Source organism: Gouania willdenowi, chromosome 24 (assembly GCF_900634775.1).
Source record: "Gouania willdenowi chromosome 24, fGouWil2.1, whole genome shotgun sequence".
Taxonomy (NCBI): domain Eukaryota; kingdom Metazoa; phylum Chordata; class Actinopteri; order Blenniiformes; family Gobiesocidae; genus Gouania; species Gouania willdenowi.
In genome coordinates this window covers 17,252,863-17,276,620 of record NC_041066.1, presented here as the reverse complement: position 1 = coordinate 17,276,620, position 23,758 = coordinate 17,252,863, and the positions used below count along the sequence as shown (strand labels likewise).

Below are 23,758 nucleotides of genomic sequence, written 5' to 3'. Positions count from 1 at the left end.
ACACTCGTGTGAGAGGTGGGTGGGTGCAGCACAGCCTGGAAACCATTGACTGGTTTGTCTGCATGAAATGGGATGCTGGGATGGGGAAAAGGAAGACGTCTCCTTTATCACGAGCCTTGTCCTCTCTTTGTTTTACACACACAGAGAGATGAATGAGTGCAGAGCTCTCCACATCCTCCCATTCCTTTACCTCATTCAGTTACCATCATGCTTGCTCCAACCTTTGCACAAAGTGAAAGTTTGCTTTCTGACGTCAGTTTTCGGTTCAATTTGATGTCTTTATTAAACTTCGCAATAATTCAGTGTAGGCCTGGATTTAAGCTTTAAAAAACACGTAAACAAAAAACCTCCTAAAGATGAGCTACGTTCATGTTACCAATTCAACTTCTTGCTCATGCAAATTGCTAATCATGCCAAAAAATGTATTATTGCTTGTTGGCATAATCAAGAAGACCAGCTGAAAGTCAAAAACAGGATCAGAACAGGGAAGATGTCCTTATTACTTGACAGTTTCCAGCAGTACAATTACAGTTATAAAAAGCTGGTTTCTTTTACATGGCAATGAGGAACTGTTGGCACTTACCGGTTGTTGGGGTTTTGTGGGTTTCTCTCCAGGATTTTATTTGGGCCTGCAACAATTTACTGTCAATTTCTTAAACCAGGAACAAACTCAGCTTTCCCCACATGAAACGAAGGTTTTCATCACGGGCTGCTTTCACAAAGGAATAGTCCTGGACTTGGGCCGAATAGGCAAAGAACAGCTGATCACTTTAACATGATGATTTAGCTCAGTTTCTGTTCACATAGCACTTTAGAAATTGCTCCAAACTGTCAAGAAAGACCCTGTCAGCTAAAATAGCCTTTTGTTTATGAAGTGCTATATCTGAAATCATAGCGTAGATATGATTTTTTTTATATAGTGAAAAGCAGTAGATTGAACAGGCAAAGCTTAAACAAGTTAGTGACTCATTGTGTGTGTTCTCCTTGAACTGGTAAAGCCATAGACATTTTTTGTGCTAAAAATGTTAAAACCTTGTTATATAATAACTAAACTAGAAGATTTGCTGTCTCAATGCACCTTTAGTGACTTTCAAGCTATTTCTAGTGAATTTTCAGAAAAACTCTCTTTCAAAAAACAGCAAATCGAGCAACTTTTTCTGGTGTCATTGGAGACTTTTGGAGACAAACGTAGCCTGTGTATCATTAATCGTTCTAACAAGTCCTCACGTGTGCAAAGGTTTTTGATTGGAGTTTGATGATGCAAACAAGCGTCTTTAACCCCTTACCGCTATCTGTAAAGTCAGCTGTTTTCATCAAACAAACCCGGACCACATGAAATAAATGTGTGAGTCACAAAGAAAATAGAGAAGTTAGTATTAGAGTCATTCTGTGTCTGGTCAAATAAGTTGTCGCGTAATTTAGAGCTATATGAACAAGAAAGAAGTGCTAACTCTTCAGCTATAACTGAAACTCAACCCCATAATGCATTTCGAGCGGAACGTAAAATCGTCCTGGGACCAGCTTCAAGCTAAAAATCAATCCTTCCCTTTTGAAAACAGAAGCATCTCTTCTTGTCTAACATTAGTTTTTAACACTTTTGTAAACAGGGCCCTTGTTTTGAAGTTAACTGGTCAAGTTTGGTCAGTGGCACAATGGCAGGGCTCCAAAAATCTCGGAAATGTCGAAACGAAATGTGTATACGCAAGTTTTATGGATCAAATGAGCACATGTTGATATTCTACTTGGTCACTTTCTCGCTAAAAATGGTTTAAGAACTTTCAAAGGTAGCGAATCAACGGAGATATTTAGCCTCAGTGTGCTTCCGGTTTTCATCGTTGTAGGTTCGAAATGCAGGTTCAGTCATCATTCTAATCATACTTATAGTATATAGTAGACATAATATACTCATTGAATTTGTAGTGTATAGTACCAAGTGTGACATTTCAAACACAGCCTTATTCTTTCCCTTTGCGATCATGCTAACAAACTAGACAGTCAGCTAGCTCACTCCTTGTGTTCCTGCTAAATCACAGATTAGATGGTTTATGACATTCTTTGTAGGGTTTTAGCAGGAGATGCCCCCCCGCCCCACACAATTTGCAGGGATTATATGTTGTGCTTTATATTTTGGAATGCAGTTAAAGAGCTGGAGTCAGGGAGTGCAGAGCTTTTGCATGGCTGTATTAGCAACATGCAGGAGCTAATCGAGCAGGAAGCTGCAAGCAATGGGGTTAAGACGAAGCGAGTTTCAAAACAAACATGGCCAAAGATTCAAAACCCTCCACTTAATCTACATTCATACGGTTTAGAGTGAGTCTGGGGATCTGGAGATTAGCCCCTGCTCAAGTGTCGTTGACTAAATCACTTATAACTCAAATTGCCCTTTGTCCTCTCTGATGGATTAAACCGGGGAGGGAGAGGTGACATGATAGAACTACAATAACCGGTGTAAGTGAAAAGAAACAAATACCATGTTTGGTTCTAAAGTCACGCTCTTTCCCTAAAAAATTGTTATATTTCTTAAGCACAATCCTGGGAATGTCGAGCAAGTGAAGTAAGTGGCAATACCCAGATGGAAAATATTTAGGATACCTGGAATCATTTTCTTGCTAAAGCGCATTAGCTAAAAATCGATACTAGTTAAAAGCCTTTCTCTTCCAGGTGCTCCACAAAAAACACTCTCCCGTGAGAAACTAATGTGTTGGGAAAATTTAAGGCAAACTGCGGAATCCACCTTAGGGTAAACCGACCCAGAGACTGAATTAATTGATGTCTGAATCCTGCAATACTGATCTGGGCACAGATGAGCTGCTAAAATGGTAACCAGAAGGTTTAATTTATGTTGGTTAGAAGAGTCAAACAATGTTTTTATTGGAGGACGGTGAAAGATTGATAACTGCTGTATCATGATAGCTAGGAAAATGATTACAAAACCACAGTTTACGTTGCCAGCTCTTCCTTTGAATCCGATGTTGGATTTTTTTCAACGTTTTTAAAAGTTTTATCTGCATTAATCATTGGTTTAATCTCTCTTTTGCGAAATGAAACAGATTGTCTTCAGTGTGCATGGTGGGTACCTCCTACAGTCTAGAAACAAAGAATTTACAGGATGCATGTGTGTTCTGTTCAGGGTGTAATGTACCTTGCGTGCAGCAGGGATAGTGACCAAACTGGTAATGAAACCCAGGCAAATGATAGACCCCATAACGATTTTGAGGCAATAACAAAGCCTCCATGTTCTGATAGAAAGGACATGGTCTTCTTGTTGTTGTTGTTGTTAAAGTTGAACAAAGGTTCAAAGACAAGTTTCTTCAAAAGTGAGTTTAAAAGCACAACATTATGTGATTTATATCTGAAATTTAAACAAGAGATCAAACTGGAAAAGTATCTATAATGTGGAAATCCAAAATATAGAAAAGCTAACTGTAGTTTTAAGATTGAACAACCCCAGGATCCCTAAGGTCATTGGGAGATATATAGTAAAGGGCTGGACAGAAACCAAGGGATCGGTAACCTTTGTAATGATAATTGTCCAGGTGATGAGAAATGTGAGTTATCGAGAAGACTATATAAGTATGATATAAGATACATGATATAAGTATCATCAAAACCATCCTCCTATGTTTAAACTAATATTCTTGTTAGGAAAAAAAAGTTATTTGTAAACTTAGTGCCTTTTTGAAGAATACACTCCCATTACTTATTTATTTTTTGTGTTATATACAGTGGATGTAAAAAGTCTACAAATTCAAATGCCTGGTTTTTGTAATGTAAAAAAATAACACCAAGATAAATATATTCACAAATTTTTCCACCTTTAATGTGACCTATAACACGTACAATGTAATTGAAAAACAAACTGAAACCTTTAAAGAGGAAAAATAAAAAACAAAAAACTTAAGATAACCTGGTTGCATAAACATGCACACCTTTAACTAATACATTGTTGCAGCACCTTTGGCTTTTATCACAGCACTCAGTCTTTTTGGGTAAGAGTCTATCAGTGTGGCACATCTTGATGAGGCAATATTTGCCCACTCTTCTTTACAAAACAGCTCCAAATCTGACAGATTGCGAGGGCATCTCCTGTGCACAGCCCTCTTCAGATCACCCCACAGATGTTCAATCAGATTCAGGTCTGCACTTTGACTGGGCCATTCCAAAACCTCTATCTTATTCTGGTGAAGCCATTCTTTTGTTGATTTGGTTGTGTGCTTAGGGTCATTGTCATGTTGAAAGATAAAGTTCCTCTTCATCTTCAGCTTTTTAACAGAAGCCTGAAGGTTTTGTGCCAACACTGCCTGGGATTTGGAACTGTTCATAATTCCCTCCACCCTGACTAAGGCCCCAGTTCCAGCTGAAGAAAAACAGCCCCGAAGCATGATGCTGCCACCACCATGCTTCAATGTAGCTACGGTGTTCTTTTGGTGACGAGCAGTTTTGTTTTTGCACCAAACATACTTTTTGGAATTATGGCCAAAAAGTTCAACCTTGGTTTCATCGGACCATAACACATTTTCCCACATGCGTTTGGGAGACTTCAAATGTGTTTTTGCAAAATGAAGCCAGGCTTGGATGTTTTCCTTCATAAGATAAAGCTTCCGTCTTGCCACCCTGCCCCATAGCCCAGACATATGAAGAAGACGGGAGATTGTTGTCACATGTACTACACAGCCAGTATTTGCCAGACATTCCTGCAGCTCCTTCAATGTTGCTGTCGGCCTCTTGACAGCCTCCCCGACCAGTTTTCGTCTCGTCCTGTCATCAGTTTTGGATGGACGTCCTGTTCTTGGTAATGTCACTGTTGTGCCATATTTTCTCCACTTGATGATGATTGTCTTCAATGTGTTCCATGTTATACTTAATTCCTTGGAAACTCTGTTGTACCCTTCACCGGACTGATAACTTTGAACGATGAGAACCCTCTGATGCTTTGGAAGCTCTCTGTCGGCCATGGTTTGTGCTGGAAGATGTGGCTACAAAAACATCAGGAAAAGCCTACAAGAACAGCTGAACTTTATTTGGGGTTCATCAGAGGCACTTTAAATGGTGACAGGTGTGTGCTGACTCAAATTTAACATGACTATGAATGTAATTGGTTAAATCCGAACATCCCCGTCCCCAGTTATAAGAGGGTGTGCACACTTGTGCAACCTCGTTCTCTCAGTTTTTTATTTTCTCTTCACTTCCCTGGAAGGTTTCAGTTTGTTTTTCAATTGCATTGCACAAGTTATAGGTCAATTTAAAGGTGGAAAAAGTTGTGAAATTATATATCTTGGTGTCATTTTTTTTACATCACAAAAACCTGGCATTTGAACAGAGGTGTGTAGACTTTTTATATAAACTGTATGCCATGTGCCATTTTTCCATTATTTTAATTGTATGTTCAAGTACCCCTTTGTTTGACTACAAAATTTTTCTTAGAAAACTATTTAAAAACAACTATAGAGCATTATGATGGAATGAACAAGTACAAGAATGAGAAAGAATTCCCCCACTGTGGCACCTGGAATTCTCAGTGGTCTCCTATCCAACTACTAACCAGACCTGACAGGATGGTATGGCCACATTGTTTGGTTTTTTTCTTTTTTATTATGAATTTCATATTTTGATAATCGCATTGAGATGACTTTGTTGTAATTTGCGCTACACAAATAAAGTTGAATTGAATTGAAAGAAAGTATTTAGTGCAGTGGTTCCCAACCGTTTGTGGATTGTGACCCCATTTTGATAAGAAGACTTTCTGACGACCCCAAAGACATTTTTTTCTAGAATTAGTTTTTGATTATGTCTGAGCTCAGATAAAAAAAAGTTTTACTGCATTTTAGTTGAACTAGATTTTTATTTTACAACCTGAAAGTATAGAAATACAGTTGTTTAAGATTGTGTTGTTTTTAATAATAAAAATAAATAAATACATTTAACATTTCAAAAATCTATTTTAGGCGACCCCATTCAAACTCCAGGCAACCTCACATGGGGTTCCGACCCCAAGGTTGAAAAACACTAATTTAGTGGCTCCTGAATATATTTATTTCTATAGTTGTCTGGGGTGGGACCAAGACTGACATTATTTGTTAATTGTCCTCTTTGTTTCTCTCAAGTACCCCCTGCGGCGCCATCACATACCACTGAGGGTGCACATACCCCCATTTGAGAAAGAAAGTGTCTATTCGTACGGTTGCCATATGGACAACCCCCAATGCTATTGGTACGGGCACTGAAGTACACATACGTAGCGTCTTATGGTTACGGTTAGGGTTAGGTTTACGTTTAGGTTTAGTCTTAGTCACGTGACCTAAACTGGCCAGTGAGGAGCGCTGCGTACAGATAGAATGTTGGTTTATTGATACGGCAGCTTAACAGATAGCCACTGCCTTTGAGAAACACTGCTCTATACCATGTAAACATGGTCCGAGTCACATAAATAAATGAAATTAGATTAAATTAAATGCATCTACATGAAAATCTAATTACGATCCCTTGTATTATACTTTTGTCTTTAAGCTCTTGGTAATCTTGTGTTACTAAGATGTAACTAGATGTTCCAGGAAGTTGTTTGTCAGTTTCTTATTGGAGAATGTCACTTCTGTGTTGAAATATGATGGTAATACTCAGTTTAATGCACAGAATTGTTAAGAAATATATATTGATATATATATATCTGTCACCTGGTTTAATCTTTTGGAATTATAACATTCACAACACAGCAACCTTTTTCTTACTTTATAAAAAAACAATATGATTTGAAAATAAATATGCTTTACTGTTTTACATAGACACAGAAAACATGGTAATAATGAGGAGGACACACACACAAAAACAACCCTAACAATAAAGGCTCTAGAATGATGGCAGGAAGAACAAAGCTGTTACCCAGATTTTAAAATAGTGGACGTGGTGATGTGTTGGTGACGTACATTGAGCTGCTAGCAGTTGTTTACTTGTTTTTGCAACTTGCACGATGGACAAAACCAAGGTCTGCTACTACCTGAAATACTTGAACATATCCTAGTAACGGCTACACTTAGATGCACAAATCGCACATGTACACACAAGGATGAGGGGCGACGCACATGAGAACAAATGAGGTCGATGATGAGGCGTCGGTGAAAGGGATCCGTTCGGGGAATGTTACAAATCGTCTTTTTGATTGTTGCTTTGTAGAAAAGCACAGAGTTGTCCATGCTGACAGGAGCCATCAGGGACCTTACACATGGAGGGAGAAAAGGACCGTCACAGGTACATAACACTGCATACATAAATAGACCAAATTAAATATTGGTAGACGAATGAATACTGAAAAATACTCTAAAACATAAATTATCTAATATGGACTATGGCATAGAGTGATACTAAATATGTACAGAGAAAGGACGTATAATCACAGGATTCTGTGTTGAGTTCATCATCTAAAAAAACTACTTTGACAACCCCCTCTGCGGAAAAAAGGACACACAAATAATTTAAAAGCACTTGAAAGATTTCTCAGTACATTTCATGAGGCACAGGTTTTCAAATGGAATTAAACTACAGTATAGAATAATTTCAGTGGTTTTTCTCATAGGACATAGCAACACGCTATGCTGACGACGGGTATCCCTTTAGAAGTGAAAGAGTTTCCTCCGATTGTTGTGGTGACATCGTAGAAACGTCTGTATCCGTCTCATACTGTCCTCAGGGGAAAAAGAGGTGAAATCAGATTCAACAATCTGTCCAAACAACATCGTCCTTGTCTCAGAAGTAGTCCGTCAGCAAATGTTCATGCTGGGTGTCCATCAGTTCACACAGGGAAGCCCATCCACGTCCTCTTCCACATCTGCTCCTTTAACAGTGTCTTGTGTTGAGAGATCTCGACTGTAATAGTTGCTAGTCGCTACCGCAGTCGCCTTGTATCCAGTGAAGTAATTGCATACATGTATCGACAATAAGACTACACTTGCATCACAAGCCTGTTAGAAATAAAAACCACATGTCGGCTATTTACGTAGCTTTCATTCAAACGATGGGTTTAGTTACTTTGTATTTGTAGCAGCATAACAATTCTGTACCCTTTTTTCTCTTTTGTTATGGTCTATATATACACACACAGATGTACAGTGGAAGGAAACGTTCATTCTCTCGCAGTCAGATAAAGGGGAATGCTTTCCACACAAAAGAAGAGCTTAGGGTTCAAAGGTCAAAGTGCTGTGCTGTGAAATATCTCGAGAATATTCCTTCATCTTGTACGTCTGGTGCTTCTCCTCTCTCATCTCGGGTTGTCACATCTGAGGGTGGAGAAAAGAAAAAGAGCGGTCGGTGAGCGATGGCATCTGCTTTCACCACTGACGCAGAAACTGGTTAGCTAGCCACTGGATACAGCATGTAGGAACTGGGATCATGGTTTGAATAGTGGAACTAAAACAAGGGTCTTTGCCTCGAGCTGAACACGTGTCATTACGTTTGGACCGATCTGGCCATACATCATACAAATGTGTTTTTAATTTGGTCCACTTGGGTAATCCTATTCAATCAATAAACCAATTGGGCTGTGTCAGCCAAAGGTCAAAGTTCAAGGCCGGTGTGCCCTCACGTATTCTTGACACTGAATCATTCTCATTGCAATTGAAAGGATTCCCACTCAAATGTTGACACTCCTATAATTTCAATCAAGGCTGACCTGATTAGGTTTTTGTGTTTGTAAAGGTTGAAAGTCGAAGTTGCTGTGGCCTTATCGATTTTTGGTAATATTCTATCTTGTTAGCATTACTATTGATTCTTTTCATCCGTAACTTCTCATACATAGCGTATTATACTCTACTAAAAAACCTGGATCTGATTTATGGACCAGAGGTCAAATGTAACTGTGACTTCAGACTTGGTTCTTTTCTTTTAAGTATTTTTAGGACAGGAAATATTTGTTCACATCAACATTATAATTAGATGCTATTAAACAGATTGAAGGATACTTCTCTGACTGTATTAATAAAAATAATAAAATTCATTAATGATGATGCCTTTGGGGATTATTTTGAAAATGTCCTCCCTTTAGTTTCAATGATGCTAGGGTCCAAATGATTTATGGAGCATTTCTAAAAACATTGCAAAGGCTTGAGGAGAGTAGCACAATCTATTACCGCAATGAATAATAAAAAATACTTTTTAGAAGGAGAATTCAAGTAAATGACCTCTTACTTAATGTATAGGACCAAATTTTCAAGTGCTCCTTTAGAGCAATGAATAAAGAAGAGACAAAATAAATATGAGCTGAGTATGACCATTAGTAATTCTGTCAACATTTTTTTTACTTAAATTTTGAATGGCATGACATTTGTTAAATATTTTCACCAGTGTTTATTTATTTATGTATTTGTTTGTTGGACTGTTATCATTAGTACTTCACGGATTTTTACAAAATTTTAACCAAAGATAGAACTTACGCCATGAAAGATTTAGTTAAATCTTGGAGGGGATCCAAACCAATATACTGATTATAGATCAGTTTCAAAAATAAAAAAAACACTGTCTCTTAACATTCGTAAAAACCATTCCTAATTGACCGATCTTTGTTAAATTTGGCGTAGTTATGTCAGGTTGGTTCTTCAATTACCCCACCGAGTTTCATCCGGATCGGCTCAGGTTGAGCATTTCATCGTAATTTTTTGGAAAAGTGGGGACGCTCCATGTATTTGGACCTACTGCATCGATAGTGATGGGGATAGCAATTCCTGACTGTACAGTAGTTTAAACTGTGAATGATTGTGGTATACCATAATCAGAATCACTGATCCAGATAGCTGCCAATATCTGGCAAAGAAGATAGTTGGTGCTTGGTGAAGGTTTTTCGCTGTGAGAGCTCGTTTTAACTGTAATCTGTGGTACATTACAGTCTGAACCGACACTTGCATAATTCCATGTTTTAGGTATTGCAAAATAAGGAAGAGGATTGCTTCCTACAGATCAAGGACAAAAACATCAAACAGAATCAGAGTGTTAGTGTCCTTATGCTTCAAGGGCAATGTGACAACGTGTAGCTCATATTCAATTAATGTAATATCACTGTAACAACAGATCATAGCCTATAACTTAGATGGTGGATGGTCACATTCACTGGTTGCACTCACTTGCAGGTCCTTTCGTTGAGCTCTAGTTGACGTTCTTTACAGTATGCGTCCGTGTGTTTGCAAGAGCAGCGGCAGGTTACAGAATCCTGTACAAACAAACGCTTTCTCCTCTCTGAGCAATGTTCACAACACGGCTCACACACACTAGACAGACAGACAGACAGAAAGAGATGGGGAAGGAAGAGGGAGAGCACGGATTATCACAATGTAATATCGCCACCTTTAAGTGAGGTCACCTTCAGGTCAGCCCTTTCATATGCTGCCGTTTGCTCTTCCACAACACTGCTAAGCTGTCCTCGCTTGTGAAACTTGTGTCGTGTTGCACAGAGGTTTGCACAGAGCAAGCAGCCCATTGAGTCAGCGAGATTATCCTCGACACACTCCAACCAATGGTTCGTTTACAAATGCCTCGTATGTGTTAGACATGCTGCAGGCTAGGTGTGACATGCAACATAAACCAGCATAAAGCAGCTGTGAACTCTGACTCACTGACAGCACATCGTACTCACATTTTTTCTTAAGCAGACGATTTGAGATAAAAAAAAAAAAAAAAAAAAAAAAGACTCAAGGGTCTGTTTGTTGCACCTTCAGTAAAGATTTCACTTTATTGATCAAAATCCAAAGACTATCTATCCCACAGAAACATGATTTTCTTCTTTTTTTAATCACTGGCTGGAAAAAGTGTCTACTTAACATTTCTTTTTTGTGCCGCGATAAAAGCCCACTGACAGCTAAATGAACAAATTACATAATAATACAGACAGCAGTTTTTTCACAGTATAGGCACCAAAGTACATCTTTTTTTTTTTTTTTTTTTTACAAATGCACATAAAAATATCTGTTTTTTTTATGGAATTAAAGACAAACATAACAATGCAACAAAGACTGTACAGGAAGAAAACAAAAGCAATAGATAGCCATCACCTATTTCTTCACTTTACATAAGGAGTACCAGCATTAAGCAGAGGAAAGCAAAGCCAGTTTGTAAAAGATGAAAAGAGCAAAAAGGGGGAAAGAGAGACGGGTACGAGACACAGCAAAGTAGCACAGACTCAACACTGAACACGAGAGCGTGATTACAATCCTGGTGATCCCAGCACAAGATACCAGAAGAGTACAAACCAGTCTGCAAAGCCATGCTGGTGGAGCTGGGATCTGTTTTACAAGTTGCTTTAGGCTTTAGTTAACAGCCATTTTTTAGCTGAGCTGTGTTTAGTTAATTCTCTTCAAGCCGCATCCATTATTTTCATTAAAAGTGTCTGACACATTGTATGAATCATTCTAAACATCAGGTCGCTCCATTTCTGGCACACATTAATGGAAACGATCACAAAACTCAACAACTGCTAAGTAAAACTGTTACTTTGTGAAGATCTGACCGGAATCAGAGGACAATTATGAGGATTTGATGAAAATAATCGATTATTTAAGAGGTAGAATATGGTCACCGCACATTCACAGAACAAGGCAGTGTAAAAAGGGACATTTTTAAATGTGGAGGCTAGCACAGCATGGCTACTGAGACACATTGAGGACAACAGACGAGAAGCTACATGCTAATTGTCGTGGCTGAGGGTCAGTAAGGTGTGCATGTTTATTAAAAGGGGCAAAAGAGTTCCTCCCAAATTAGTTTAATTATAAGAAGCGCAACACTTAAGTGCAGGTAGGTGGAGAAGGCGGAGCTGACATACGCATCATGAATTGTTTTGTCGCGGTTTTTCTTTCGCTTTCTCTTTAGGCCTTTACCCTTGACCTTTCGGGATTTTCTGCAAGAGAGACAAGACAACAACGCAAAAAAAGAGAAGATGCCTGAGAAACTGACGACAAATATGGTAGTGTGTGTGTGCTGGGATCTGATTATTAGTCATTTAACATGAATTAACAACATGAAAAAATCAAATCAGTCAGCTAAAGTGTGTCAAATTAAAATGAGTGGATTTACATAATGAGAAAGGCATGAGAACGCGTGTGTAGACCCTATGCACATGGCTAAAGGTCAAATGTGAATCTACAGCAGTGAAGGGTTAGCCAACATTAGCTAATTAGCTAGGAGCTAAAGTTGTGTCTCATTAAATAAGCAGCATTGTGTGCTTTCACACCAGTGTTGTTTAGTCCGCTTTTAACACACTGGAATCATCTTCTTAGATAGTCCACTTGGTTTGGCAGGTGTGAACGCTCAGCAAAACCCAGGGTCAAATGTGAATCTACAGCAGTGAAAGGTTGGCTAAGATTAACGAACATAAGCTAATTAGCTAGAGGAGAAAGTTGAGTCTAATTAAATGGGCAGCATTGCAACTTTAGCTGAGAGCTAAAGCACTAAACAACACTGGTGTGAAATCACGCGATGCTTCTCATTAATTAGACTCAACTTTGGCTGTTTGCTAATTAGCTAAGGTTAGCTAATATTAGCTAGGAATTAAAGTTGAGTCTAATTAAAAGAGTAGCATTGCAAGCGTTCAACACTCTGGAATCATCTTCATAGATAGTCCACTTGGTTTGGCAGGTGTGAACACTCACTTGGCAAAACCCAGGGTCAAATGTGAATCTACAGCAGTGAAAGGTTAGCTAAAATTAGCGAACATTCGCTAATTAGCTAGGGGAGAAAGTTGAGTTTAATTAAATGAGTAGCATTGTTTGCGTTCAACACTCTGGAATCATCTTCTTAGATAGTCCACTTGGTTTGGCAGGTGTGAACGCTAATTTAGCAAATCCCAGGGTGTTAGTTTGTTTACATGTCAACCATGACATGTTTTTGTTTTTATAGTGAGAAACAACAAGAGGGTATTAGCGGACTAAACAGAGGGAGGGAATTGAGCACAAAGTGACTTAGAGAACAGTACATTCTGCACCTTTTCTTTCTCTTTCATTACTGCTACATTTGTTGCAGAGCATTATGATCCCTCTATTGCTGCTTATACTAGGAAGCCTCTTAGACTGAGTTGGGTACAACAGGGCCTGAACGCATGATCTCCAGCCAAACCAGATAAGAGTTTCCATTAAAGGAAACTAATTTAGATAAATCATGTCCACCTGTGCAGTATATGCATCCGCTGAGGGTCACAGTGAAACTTAGTGTCAGGAATCAGTGAATTTGCTGACGCGCAAGGCCTCAGTAGGCATGCACTCATGCAAAGGTCAGGTTTTTTTACCTGAACGCAGCACAGCACTGAATGTTGGCAAATGTTTAACAGTGAGTACAGACCAGACACACAGCTGCTGGTGGGAACGTTAGCTCGGCTGTACTCGGGGCATATGCTAGAAGCATATTTGGGCTGATGATGCTGCCTCGTGAATAATCAGGGAGAGAACGCCGATAGTTCATCCTCATGAAATCAGGAATATTCAACAAACGGCAACAATCTGTGAAGTGTGCCGACTGTGACACTGGAAAGTTGTGACTAAAAGTTTGAGGTACAAGATAAGTGACCGACTTGTCAGACTGACATTGTTGACGTGACACTTGATCCATTAAAATGTCTTGGGTTTTTCCTCTTAAGGAGCAACAAAATGCAAAAAAGGATAAATAAAGACTGGCTCAAGAAAAAAATGACATGAATGAAACTTTCCAGCTTATTGGACAGGTTACCAGTTTCACAGCAGTAGTGGGATAATGCACCCTGACAGACTCAATACAAAAAAGGTTAGCAGCTAGAGTTAAACCATGACCACAATCAGAAAAATAAGTCGAACGACCCAAAAACTGTCACTTTGAACAAGCATGCCTTTCAAAAGCAGACTCATAAACAGTTAAAGCAAGGTTAAAGAGAAAAAGGCCTCAAAGCTGACTCTTATCTATACAACAGATGACCTGGCATAAAATCAAAAAAACAACCAATGGCAACCCCGCATTGGAAAAATATTAACAGCTACCAGCAGAAGGAGGATTACTGAGTTTTTAACGACCCTTGCCATTATTGACTTCTGTAGCATGGAAAGGGAGGATCACACAAGCAGGGCTCATAAACACAAAAGTTTTACAGGCCTTCAAAAACACTGTTATCTGTAGCTGAGCAGTCAGAAAGAGGGTGAACAGAAGTTAAGTGGGATGTAAATTGTAAAGAAAATAGGACAGGAATGCAAAGAGGAGATAGAAAAGGGGAGGGAAGGTGTAAAGGACAAGCGTGGAGAGGCCATTGGCCTCAGCGAGGGTGACTTATTCACATTAGTTGGTATTCCCTGAGTTTGTATATCTCCTAAAAGCAGGGCGATGAACTGTGCACACGACTAAAGAATTTTAATTGGTTTTTTTAATTTAGCTTTTAATCAGTTATCAGTGTTAAGTGTTTGTGTATGTGGGAGAGAGATGAAGGAAATGGAGCAATCTCAGTCGATCAATTAAACAAAAGGAGGCTGTGATGTAACATGTCAGACTAAGAGTGAGAGTGAATGTTTGCTCGGAAAGCAAAACAGGTACAAGATTAAATCTCTATTGATTCCCATTCAGTACCCAAGTCACCATGCAGAGAGATGGCTGTACTCACTTTTCTTTTTGTTCTTTCACTTCTTTCTTTAACCTGGAAAGCAACGGGACAAAGCAACAAGACATCAGATCACAGCAGGTAATTCATCCTGGTAAACAGATACATATCATCAGGATCATCAGAGTCCAAAGGCGGCTCTCATCACTCCTTTCAAATCCGGTTACGTCATTGTCCTTTCCCGAAGAACCAAAAGGAAACAAGCTTTCACTTTACCTTTCCCTGGTACAGGGAACACAAACTAGTGTATTACACAACAGAGCGTGGCTTAATTGAGAAAAAAAACAAAACACACGTGAATTCTGACAAGCACCCGAAAGGTTGACAGGTTTGTTTTCACGTTTTGTATATCTGACAGTTTCACTTGGTGGCAGTTAAAAGCAATCAATGCGCTGGCACACATTAAGGCCTAATCAGCCAAAAGTGTTAGGAAACAACGTTTCCTTCCAGAAAGTTGGGAGTTCTTGGCTACGTTTCTGTTTGACAGGCTGATGCAACATTTCAATGTGTGTGTGTGTGTGTGTATACATTAAATAGTATACCAAACTAATACTGTATATACAGCTGATCACGTGTTCTAAACATGCTCTCGTCATTGCAGTGGACCACACACACACACACGTCCACATATCTTACAATACAGTGTTGATGTTGTTGACTGAAATATTACGTCATAGTTTTCGTCGACTACATGTTTTTAAGTGAGAATAACTTGACGATGACTAACTAAAAAAAAAAAAAACAAGTTAACAAAACTACATCATAATATATTGATGTCTTCTTCGACTAAGAAAAAACAAACTATCATTTCATCACATGGGTCGAAATCCAATCAGAACTCATGTGATCATGTGGTTTTAAACATTGATCACATTAAATCTCTCTGTGCGTATTTAATACCATTGAATATCATCTCAATAAATGGTAATTCAATTTTTTGAAAAATATCCATAAATTCTAATACTTTATTTTTAGTCTACTATATGTGTAATGATTTAGTCAACTATAATCTTACTGTCATTAAGTTCACTAAAACTATAGACTATAAATGACCAAATTTTGACTAAAACTGAGTTGCATTTTAGTCAAAAGAAATCAAAATTGGCACTGTTAATATAATTCAATTGTAATTTTCTCATTACACCAGAAAGTAACAAATACGTGTTACCTCTAAGGTAGTAATGGAACATTGTAGAACAAGGTGCTGAAAGCCAAGTTACACAATGAATACACACCCATCCAATTATTATTTAGTATAAACATGTCTGATGTGTCTCTCTAATAGCAGTTATTAAGTTGTATTGTTGTTCACACTGCTGTGGCTACATTAACTCGGTGATGTTGCATCATCATAAGCATTCCTTAAAGTGCTTCAAGTTTTGCTCTTTTTATTCCATCATTACTTTAAAAAGAAATTCCCTTAGTGGATGAATTTTTAGAGCTTCAAAAAGAGCACAGATTCTGAAGGTTTGTAGCTAAATGGGCGTAGAAATAAATTGTCATCAGAACAGCACAAAGTTCAAGAGGCAGGTTTTTAGTAGGTCAGAGGTTTGACAAGCTGAACCCTGACGCCTCTTTCCTGGGAAACTGGTAAATGTTGGTAAACTCAAACATTGGTGACTGACAACACGTCAGGGGCCTCGCAGTCAAAACCGCTTTTTGCTTCTCAATCCAAGTTCCCTGAACGTTTAAACATAATTACGCACGTCAATTCTGAAACACTGCGTCATAGCCAGGGTTAATGTTGTTGAGTAAAAGTTTTCGTCGACTAATTACTTTAAAGTGACAATAACTAGACTATGACTAATTTTTCTTTTTTTTTTTTAAATCACGTGTTGATGAAAACTTTATCAAAATATATTTATGTTTTTGTCAGCTAATAAAAACAAAACTATAATTTCGTCACATGGGACAAAATCCAATCAGAACTCATGTAATCATATGGTCTTACGCATTGGTCACAAACATTAATACCATCCCATATCATGTTGATAAATGGTCGTTAAATCTTAAAAAAAAAAAAAAAAAGTAATTTAGTTGATTAAACCTAGACTATAAAAGTTGGGGGTTCGAATCCCACTCTATTCAAGCCATTGTCGTTGTGTCCTTGGGCAAGGAACTTTACGCATATTGCCTTGTATGAATATAGGTATGAATTGTGCATGAATGTTGGTGGCCAGAGGGGCCGTAGGCGCGATATGGCAGCCATGCTTCTGTCAGTATGCCCCAGGGCAGCTGTGGCTACAATGTAGCTTACCACCACCGGTATGACTGGTATGGATGAATAATGGATTCTCTAAACGCGCTTTGAGTCTCCACAAAAAAAGTGCTATATAAATCTAAGTCATTATTGTCATTATTATAACTGAAATAGTCCTGACGACTACATTTTGGCATTTTAGTCAAAAGACTATGACTAAAACTAATTTGCGGTCAAAATGAACACTGGTTACAGCTTGATTTGTCAAACAAGTGACATCTGAAGAACTAAAAGAATACAACATGCTCAGTAGGTAAACTTACTGATTCTTTAGTGGAACAGTGTTTTTGATCAAACTGTAGCAAAATCAGCACCAAACAAAGCAGTAAACACTGATCTTCTTACTGATGATCTCCATGACAAGCCTCAAAGAGGAGCTACACAATCTATCCCAAAGATCAGCAATTATAAAGCAATCATGCCCATATAACTCCAAGCATGACCTCAGAAAGTCTTAATGTATCTCTGCACTCAATCAAAAAGAGTCTCCTTCACTGCAGCGCTGCGATGGTATGACGATAAATCTAAACAACATGGAGGATGTCTGCAGTGATGTGTCCAAACCTGCTCTGGACTTTTTTTTTAAAAAAAGATAAAGTGAAGTAAAAGCAGAGAAAGATAAGATCAGGATCAACACGATGCGCATCTGTCAAATGTGTCAGGGCCCAGACTCAAAACACTATGCGTTCACATAACATCTGTGCTCTATAGTACACAATGGTGCAGTGATTTGCGGTGGTGGCTGGTGTTAGTGCGAATGATTCTTACCTACACTCACATGCGCTGTGTTCTGTGAAACTCATGAAAATATCATTTTGTTGTCTTTGGGGTTTTATTCTTTTGATCTGCAAGAGAAAAAGAAGAAAAAAAATGGTTACATGATGGAAAGTGAAAAGATCTCAGATTTCATGAAGCGAGAAGGTTTTGATGTTTAATTTGGCAGATGATAAATAAACCTAAATGTTGAATGATGATGTTCTCAGTGAGGTTCTACTCCCACCATGTCCAGCCAACCAACTCTTGATAGATGGAGAAAAACCCAATTGCTCCTTTAGCTATGTTTGAGGAGGACACCTGAAGGTGAAGAATAAGCAGGACTAATGTGTCTAAAAGTCAGAGGGTTGTGCTAGTGTTGGAGCACTCAAGACCGGTGTTGTGACCACATTTTGGTGGTTTTGATTTTGTCTCGGACTCAAGGGCATTTTTACTTGGTCTTGCCTTGGTCTCGGCCTGGCCGGACTCTGGATTTTCCATCAAGACCAATCGAGACTAACACTGTACTCTGATCTGCTTTACTTCAACTTCATTAATGTGATAATAATGACTTAAACATTTAGTTAGCTCACTGATTGTTCTGCTTTGTTTGAAATATTTTCCAGTGCCTAATGTGTCAGACATCTGCAAAAACTCACGCATGACTCCATCCTAGTTCTAGTTAGAAACACCTCTGAACACACACTTTAGGCCTTTTTCACCTGACAAATAATAATTTTTCTGATATTTAAAATAACTCTGAACTTATTACTGGATTTTAAATACATGCAAGGAATTTTTTTGTAAGAACTTAGTTGAAAGAATTTGTCAGGGTTTGAGATGTTCCATGTTGTGCTTTGGAAAAAATCATTTAGTTTTGTCTGCTAAAATGTATCTAAAAGAAATAAAGACAGAATTCTCTTAAACTGTTCAACCTTGTCAAGGTTTTCCAGATAGGTTTTTATGCATGGTCTTGGTCTAGACTTGATCTCGACCCCCAAAAGTCTTGGTGTCGGTGCATTCTGGTCTCTAGCTAGTCTTGGTCTCGTATAGTGTGGTCTTGAGTACAACACTAATAAGCAGGACTAATGTGTTTTAAAGTCAGAGTGGAAGAGCATCTAAAAAAAAAACTGGAATTAAGATATCAAGGAATAAAACTCACTGGAACACAAGCATAGATGCTGGTTTCTTGTTCGCTGAAACATGTTTTTTTTTTTGGACGAGTGATGGAGGCCAAAGGTGAATAATAAAAAACAGCACCGCTTTTGTATCGAATACTACAAATAAATTAACAATAGTGTTATTTTTGCCCAAAGGTCTCACCTAATCAGCCTTACAGCTTTGTTCAGTTGAATTGGCAGAAAGGATTTTAATACGAGTTTTGGACATTTGGACATCTAACGTTGCAATCATAATTTATGTTTTTTAAGTTGACATAACATCTCCAAGTGATGCTGCTGACCTCCATTGTAATGTTATAGCTGGACGTTGGCATGCACTGTAACATCTCGTCGCTGCAGCAGCCGGCACATCGCGTCAGCACCACACAGGACGGTATGAAGATGTGCTCCACCTCCTCCGGATACTCTTGTAGAATCTCCACCAGCAGCTCCCGAGGCTTGCACAAACTTTTATTGTACACCTCCATTAAAGGGATCACTGGGAGACACAAGAGGCACAAAGGACAGTGTTAAACCAGATCAAATATCAAAAATACTGTTAAAAAAACCCCACAAAGAAACAGACGGGTGAGACAGTCAAGCAGTCATACAGTATCTTAACTACATTAGCTGCGTCTTATAGTTGTTATATTTGTGTCAGGGATTGGTTCTGGTGTACTTTTGCCTACAGTTAGTTTCTTTCTCTGTCCTTGTGAGAGTTGAGTGAGATGAAGCACACAGACAGCATTTCCCAAACATCCACCCTGAGTATTAGTGAACTTAAATCAAGCCTAGCCTGAAAGCTCTCCAGAAAGCCAAACAACACATAACATGCCTAAACAATACCATGGAGTTAGTCTTCTGATTGTCCAGATTACATTGGCCAATGCTTGGATTGTGCAAAAGTGAAATTGTAGTCCAAGGGGGTAACATAACATTCCTTTCTTTAAAAGAGCCTGGTCACCATAACATCTCCCCAACTAAACCTCAACAAAGCAGGAATGCTATTCTGTGTGATTTAAAATTGGTACTGGTTCATTTCTTTTAGAAATAAATAAAAAAGTATCTGGAGGTTCACTCATTTGTTAGGGAATGCTACAAATGTGTCCACAAGGAGGCGATAGCTTTCTTCTAATATCAAGGTGAAACTGCTTTCTCTGTGGCTGTGTGCCCAACCAAGGGAGCCCAGCGGCAGACTGGATTCCCACGGTGCCCTGTGGGACACCTACCGGCATGTGGACCTCTCTCCGTTTCTTTAGGTATGTGGGCACTCTGCAAAAGGAAGAGATGCATGCTGTCAGAAAGAGTAAATTGTGCAAGGACTGACAAAGCTTCCCCATGCCCTCTAGTTAACCACAGTTGTGCAAAAAGCTATGTTTGCATTTGGACTCGTTTCAGTTACACGTTGCCAGAATTGAAAAAACCCACGGCGTGTCTTATCATCAGAGGCTGCTGAGAACAGACAGTTGACTTATTTCCTATTGTTAAATGTTGGTTAAAGTGTGGCTACATTGCTGGGCGCCACCAATCACTCACTCTTGTAAGAAAAACTTTCACATTTCACTCAGCTGAGTTGTCAGGAGCGGCTCTGGAGCTGTCACCACGCCAGTAAAGCCACACAGGACGCTTTGGCATCCATCCATTCGCTTTTTACGCACGACGCGCGCAGACATGAGGATGATTCTTCACTGACACCAACAGAGAGTGCAATATCTGACTAATAATGCTGTTAAAAGTGCTTTTAAGAAGAAAATCCTTTCCTTGAATTATGTTTAAAGGCTCTGCTGTGCACAGTCTCCTCCCCCTTTTCTGGTGGCGTGAGAGGCTGTGAGACCCCGGCCCCTCCACTCCAAAGCCCCACATAATGTCTCGTGTTGAGCGGGTGTTAACACCAGCTCCTAAACCCTAGTGATGATAATGACAAGTCCTCGATTTTGTTACAGAGAGGAAAAACCAACAAGTGACTCAGAACCAATCGTTTCCTGGACTCTGGTGAGGGTTCAGACTTTATTATGTTAGAGATTAGATGCGCCAGAGAATCTAAAATGCCCCCTTTTAAAGTGCTGTTGGACATAATCTTGCAAAGTCCAATCGTGTTCCTGAAAATTATGATTTTAGTGGTGTTTAAAAAAAAAAAAAAAAAAAAGTATTGAACCTTTTGCTTGTTTGATTAATAACATGGAAACAATTCATTGTGCGCTCGGTGCTGGAGTGGCTCTTCTCATTGCGCACCAGTCCTATTTCAGAAATCAGCCTCTGTGCCTTTAAAGCGTAATAATATATCCAGAAGCAGGCCCTGTGCAAAACTTCAATACAAGATTACAATCTCCACATTCGCAGTGGAAAAAGACGCACCACCTGCCTCTGTCCGGTACGTTTATGCCCAGCTGGCAGCTTTTGCGCAATGTCTTTACAAATCCACTAAAAACACACTCAACGTTTGAGTTTAAAAACAAAAACAATACAAACAAGCTGTGACCTACCCAAGGAAAGACAAGGACAAACTACAGACAAATGACCAGCAAGATAAGGTCGATATATTCCCCTTTCCCCCCCCCGGCTTCTCTTTGCTTTGCGCACTCACCTTGACAGCTGACAGCGTCAAAAATAATAGAGTCAAACTGTCAATAAAGTTCATGGTGTTGGAAATCCAAACAACAGACAAGACGAGGTTTAAAAATTCAGGTGGCCAAATGTGGCAATTTGTTCTCACACATGAAGTTTACAACAAGAGGCGCAACAAACGGCACCAAATGAACCGCGGCTTCAACTTCTGTGATCAGGGGCCGGGGGTTGTAGCGGCAAATCCATGCTGGTCCCAAGGCTGGAGCATACAATCCTTTATGGATTCACTTTTATTCTCAACTGTTTCCAAGGATTTTCAAGATATCCAGAAACACGAGAATCCAAGACGCAGGACGTCTCCTCACATTGTTCCGCCGCAGATCTTTATTCTCCTGCAGTGGAATCCACATTACAATAATCCCATGTTCGTCTCCAAGCGTCTGTCCATTTGCAAAACTTGCAGCCTTTTTTCTTTTCTTTTTTCTCTCCTTGTGCGCAATAGACCAGGATGGCGTTGAGTGGTGGAGACAGAAGGCGCTGACAGGCACAAACTTTGTGTGCTTCCTCCGTTAACGCAGAGTGTGTCCTTCTACGTGTGTGTGCGTCTCCATAATGTGGGAGTCAGTGGTGCACAGGCTGCCGAGGACCGGAGACGTGGATGATTGGTTAACAATTACAAAAGGGTGTGTCCTTTGTGGGCTGATTTATTCCCAAGTCATTAAAAAAAAAAAAAAAAAAAAGAAAAGAAAAAAAAAAAGTGATGAGTCCAAACGTAGTGCTGTAAAATCTATTTTTATATATTTATATGAGTAGAGGTCAGTGTGCTCTGGGCATCCATTTGGCCTTTATTTAATAATGAAATATACATCAACTTGGCCGATGCTGAAATTTCACTCCCGTCTTTCATCAGCCACTCAGGGATTGCATCGACCTAATAGCAGCTTTTACTGAAGCTTGACCTAATGATTTGATTACATCAACGTTACTGGTGAAACAATGCAATCACAATTACTGGCAAACGAGTCTTTACGCACAAACACACCCTCCCCCCCCCACTTATTAATTATGAACTGCAAAAATTCCTCAAACCTGGACAGAAATAAAATGAATGAATACATACTTTAATATGTTTATTTTTAACCAATCCAATAAAAAAAAAGGTTCTATCATATGTTGTCTGAAAAAATTAAACCTTAACATTCAAAAATAAGACAAAATGAACTTTCTGCATGGAATTATTATGAGGAAATCCAGGAAACATCAAAGCGATCAGCACACGCCTCTGAAGAACAATGGCAGTTGGAGCACATGTCAGGAGATTATTTTCTGAAAAAAAGTTGTCTAAATAAATGAAACCTTAACATATCAAATACACACCAAACCCCTTATAATGATGTAGCCTAACATATCTGACATCTGGACTCTAATATTATGATAGTATTTGGTAGTATTAAAGTATAAATAAAGGCTACATGTGTCATTGTAAAGCATTATTTACTGTGTCAGTGCCGGGTGCAAATTTATGGGGCAGATTATTGTATTTTATTATTGTTTGAGCTGTCACAAAACCTTTTTCAAAGAAACATTGCTGAATATTCTACTCAATATTCCTATATACGGAAGCTGATGTTAGTTCGGTGAATAGACTTGATGGAGTAAGTTCAGATTTTGGGATGGTACAGTCTAATTTTTAATCACTGCCATGAGAAAAAACAGCGTGCCATGATGAGATCATTCAATAGACAGAAACTGTGTGATTTAAGACAATGGATCCAATGACTTGCTTTGCGTTTGTTGCAAACGGTGCAGCCGCCTGCTGGCTGTGGCTGCTCTGATGCACAATAAGAACTCATAATAACAACTCCAGATACATACATGGAAAGTAGCTCTTACACACAACCCTGGTGTTGTCCATATAGTCATAAATAAAACAATATTAAAGAACATGTGGAGAAAAGCACGACAGAAGTCTAAACAAAAAGGGAAATGAGAGAAATCTGGTATAGGAGCAGATTTCAATGGCTTTATATTACATCAATCAATCAATCAAACAAACACATTTTCTTCATACAATTTAATGATGCACAAAGTACTTTATATGTTAATTACTTTAACATAATACAGTATATAGCCTACTGAAAATATTAGACTTATCTACCAACTTTTGGATGATTTGAAATGTAACACTTTAGAGATTAAGTAGTGATAACAGTTTAACAGTTAACATAACAAACCAGCTACATTTTCTCTGCCATTTTTTGCGCGTGAAACAACCTAACCTGGCAACACCGAACAAACGCATTTTTTTTTTTTTGCACGAACAGCTCAATTCCGTTTGTCACCTGAGCTGTCACACCTTCTTCTTCTTCTTCTTCTATTTGTTTTTCCCCTTTTTATTGAACACAAATTAGCAATTAAAACAGATTAAATAAAGTGCAC

The 23,758-nt window shown here is 38.8% G+C and overlaps 1 protein-coding gene across 6 annotated transcripts; it reads right to left on the bottom strand.

The window, feature by feature from the left end:
* Positions 1-6,711: 6,711 nt before the first annotated feature.
* vegfab (vascular endothelial growth factor Ab) lies at positions 6,712-21,971 on the bottom strand. 6 transcript variants are annotated; one of them, XM_028439354.1, is made up of 8 exons: positions 21,339-21,969; positions 19,984-20,026; positions 19,057-19,253; positions 17,610-17,686; positions 14,585-14,617; positions 11,795-11,869; positions 10,104-10,247; positions 6,712-8,267 (listed from the first exon to the last, which is right to left on the bottom strand). In XM_028439354.1, the coding sequence occupies exons 1-8, from the start codon at positions 21,390-21,392 to the stop codon at positions 8,249-8,251; spliced, it is 642 nt and encodes a 213-aa protein (XP_028295155.1). In that variant the 5' UTR covers positions 21,393-21,969; the 3' UTR covers positions 6,712-8,248. The 6 variants fall into 6 exon arrangements, with proteins under 6 accessions (XP_028295155.1, XP_028295157.1, XP_028295158.1 ...); XM_028439356.1 differs by lacking the exon at positions 11,795-11,869 and having other exon boundaries at positions 21,339-21,968; XM_028439357.1 differs by lacking the exons at positions 11,795-11,869; positions 21,339-21,969 and having other exon boundaries at positions 19,984-20,062.
* Positions 21,972-23,758: the final 1,787 nt, after the last annotated feature.

Bases quoted from the DNA above. Each gene is read 5' to 3' on its own strand.
- vegfab (XM_028439354.1), bottom strand. From the start codon at position 21,392: ATGAACTTTATTGACAGTTTGACTCTATTATTTTTGACGCTGTCAGCT. The intron at 20,027-21,338 runs GTGAGTGCGCAA...TTCCTTTTGCAG, and splicing joins TGACGCTGTCAGCTGTCAAG to AGTGCCCACATACCTAAAGA. The intron at 11,870-14,584 runs GTGAGTACAGCC...TCTCTCTTGCAG, and splicing joins GTGAAAGAACAAAAAGAAAA to AAAATCCCGAAAGGTCAAGG.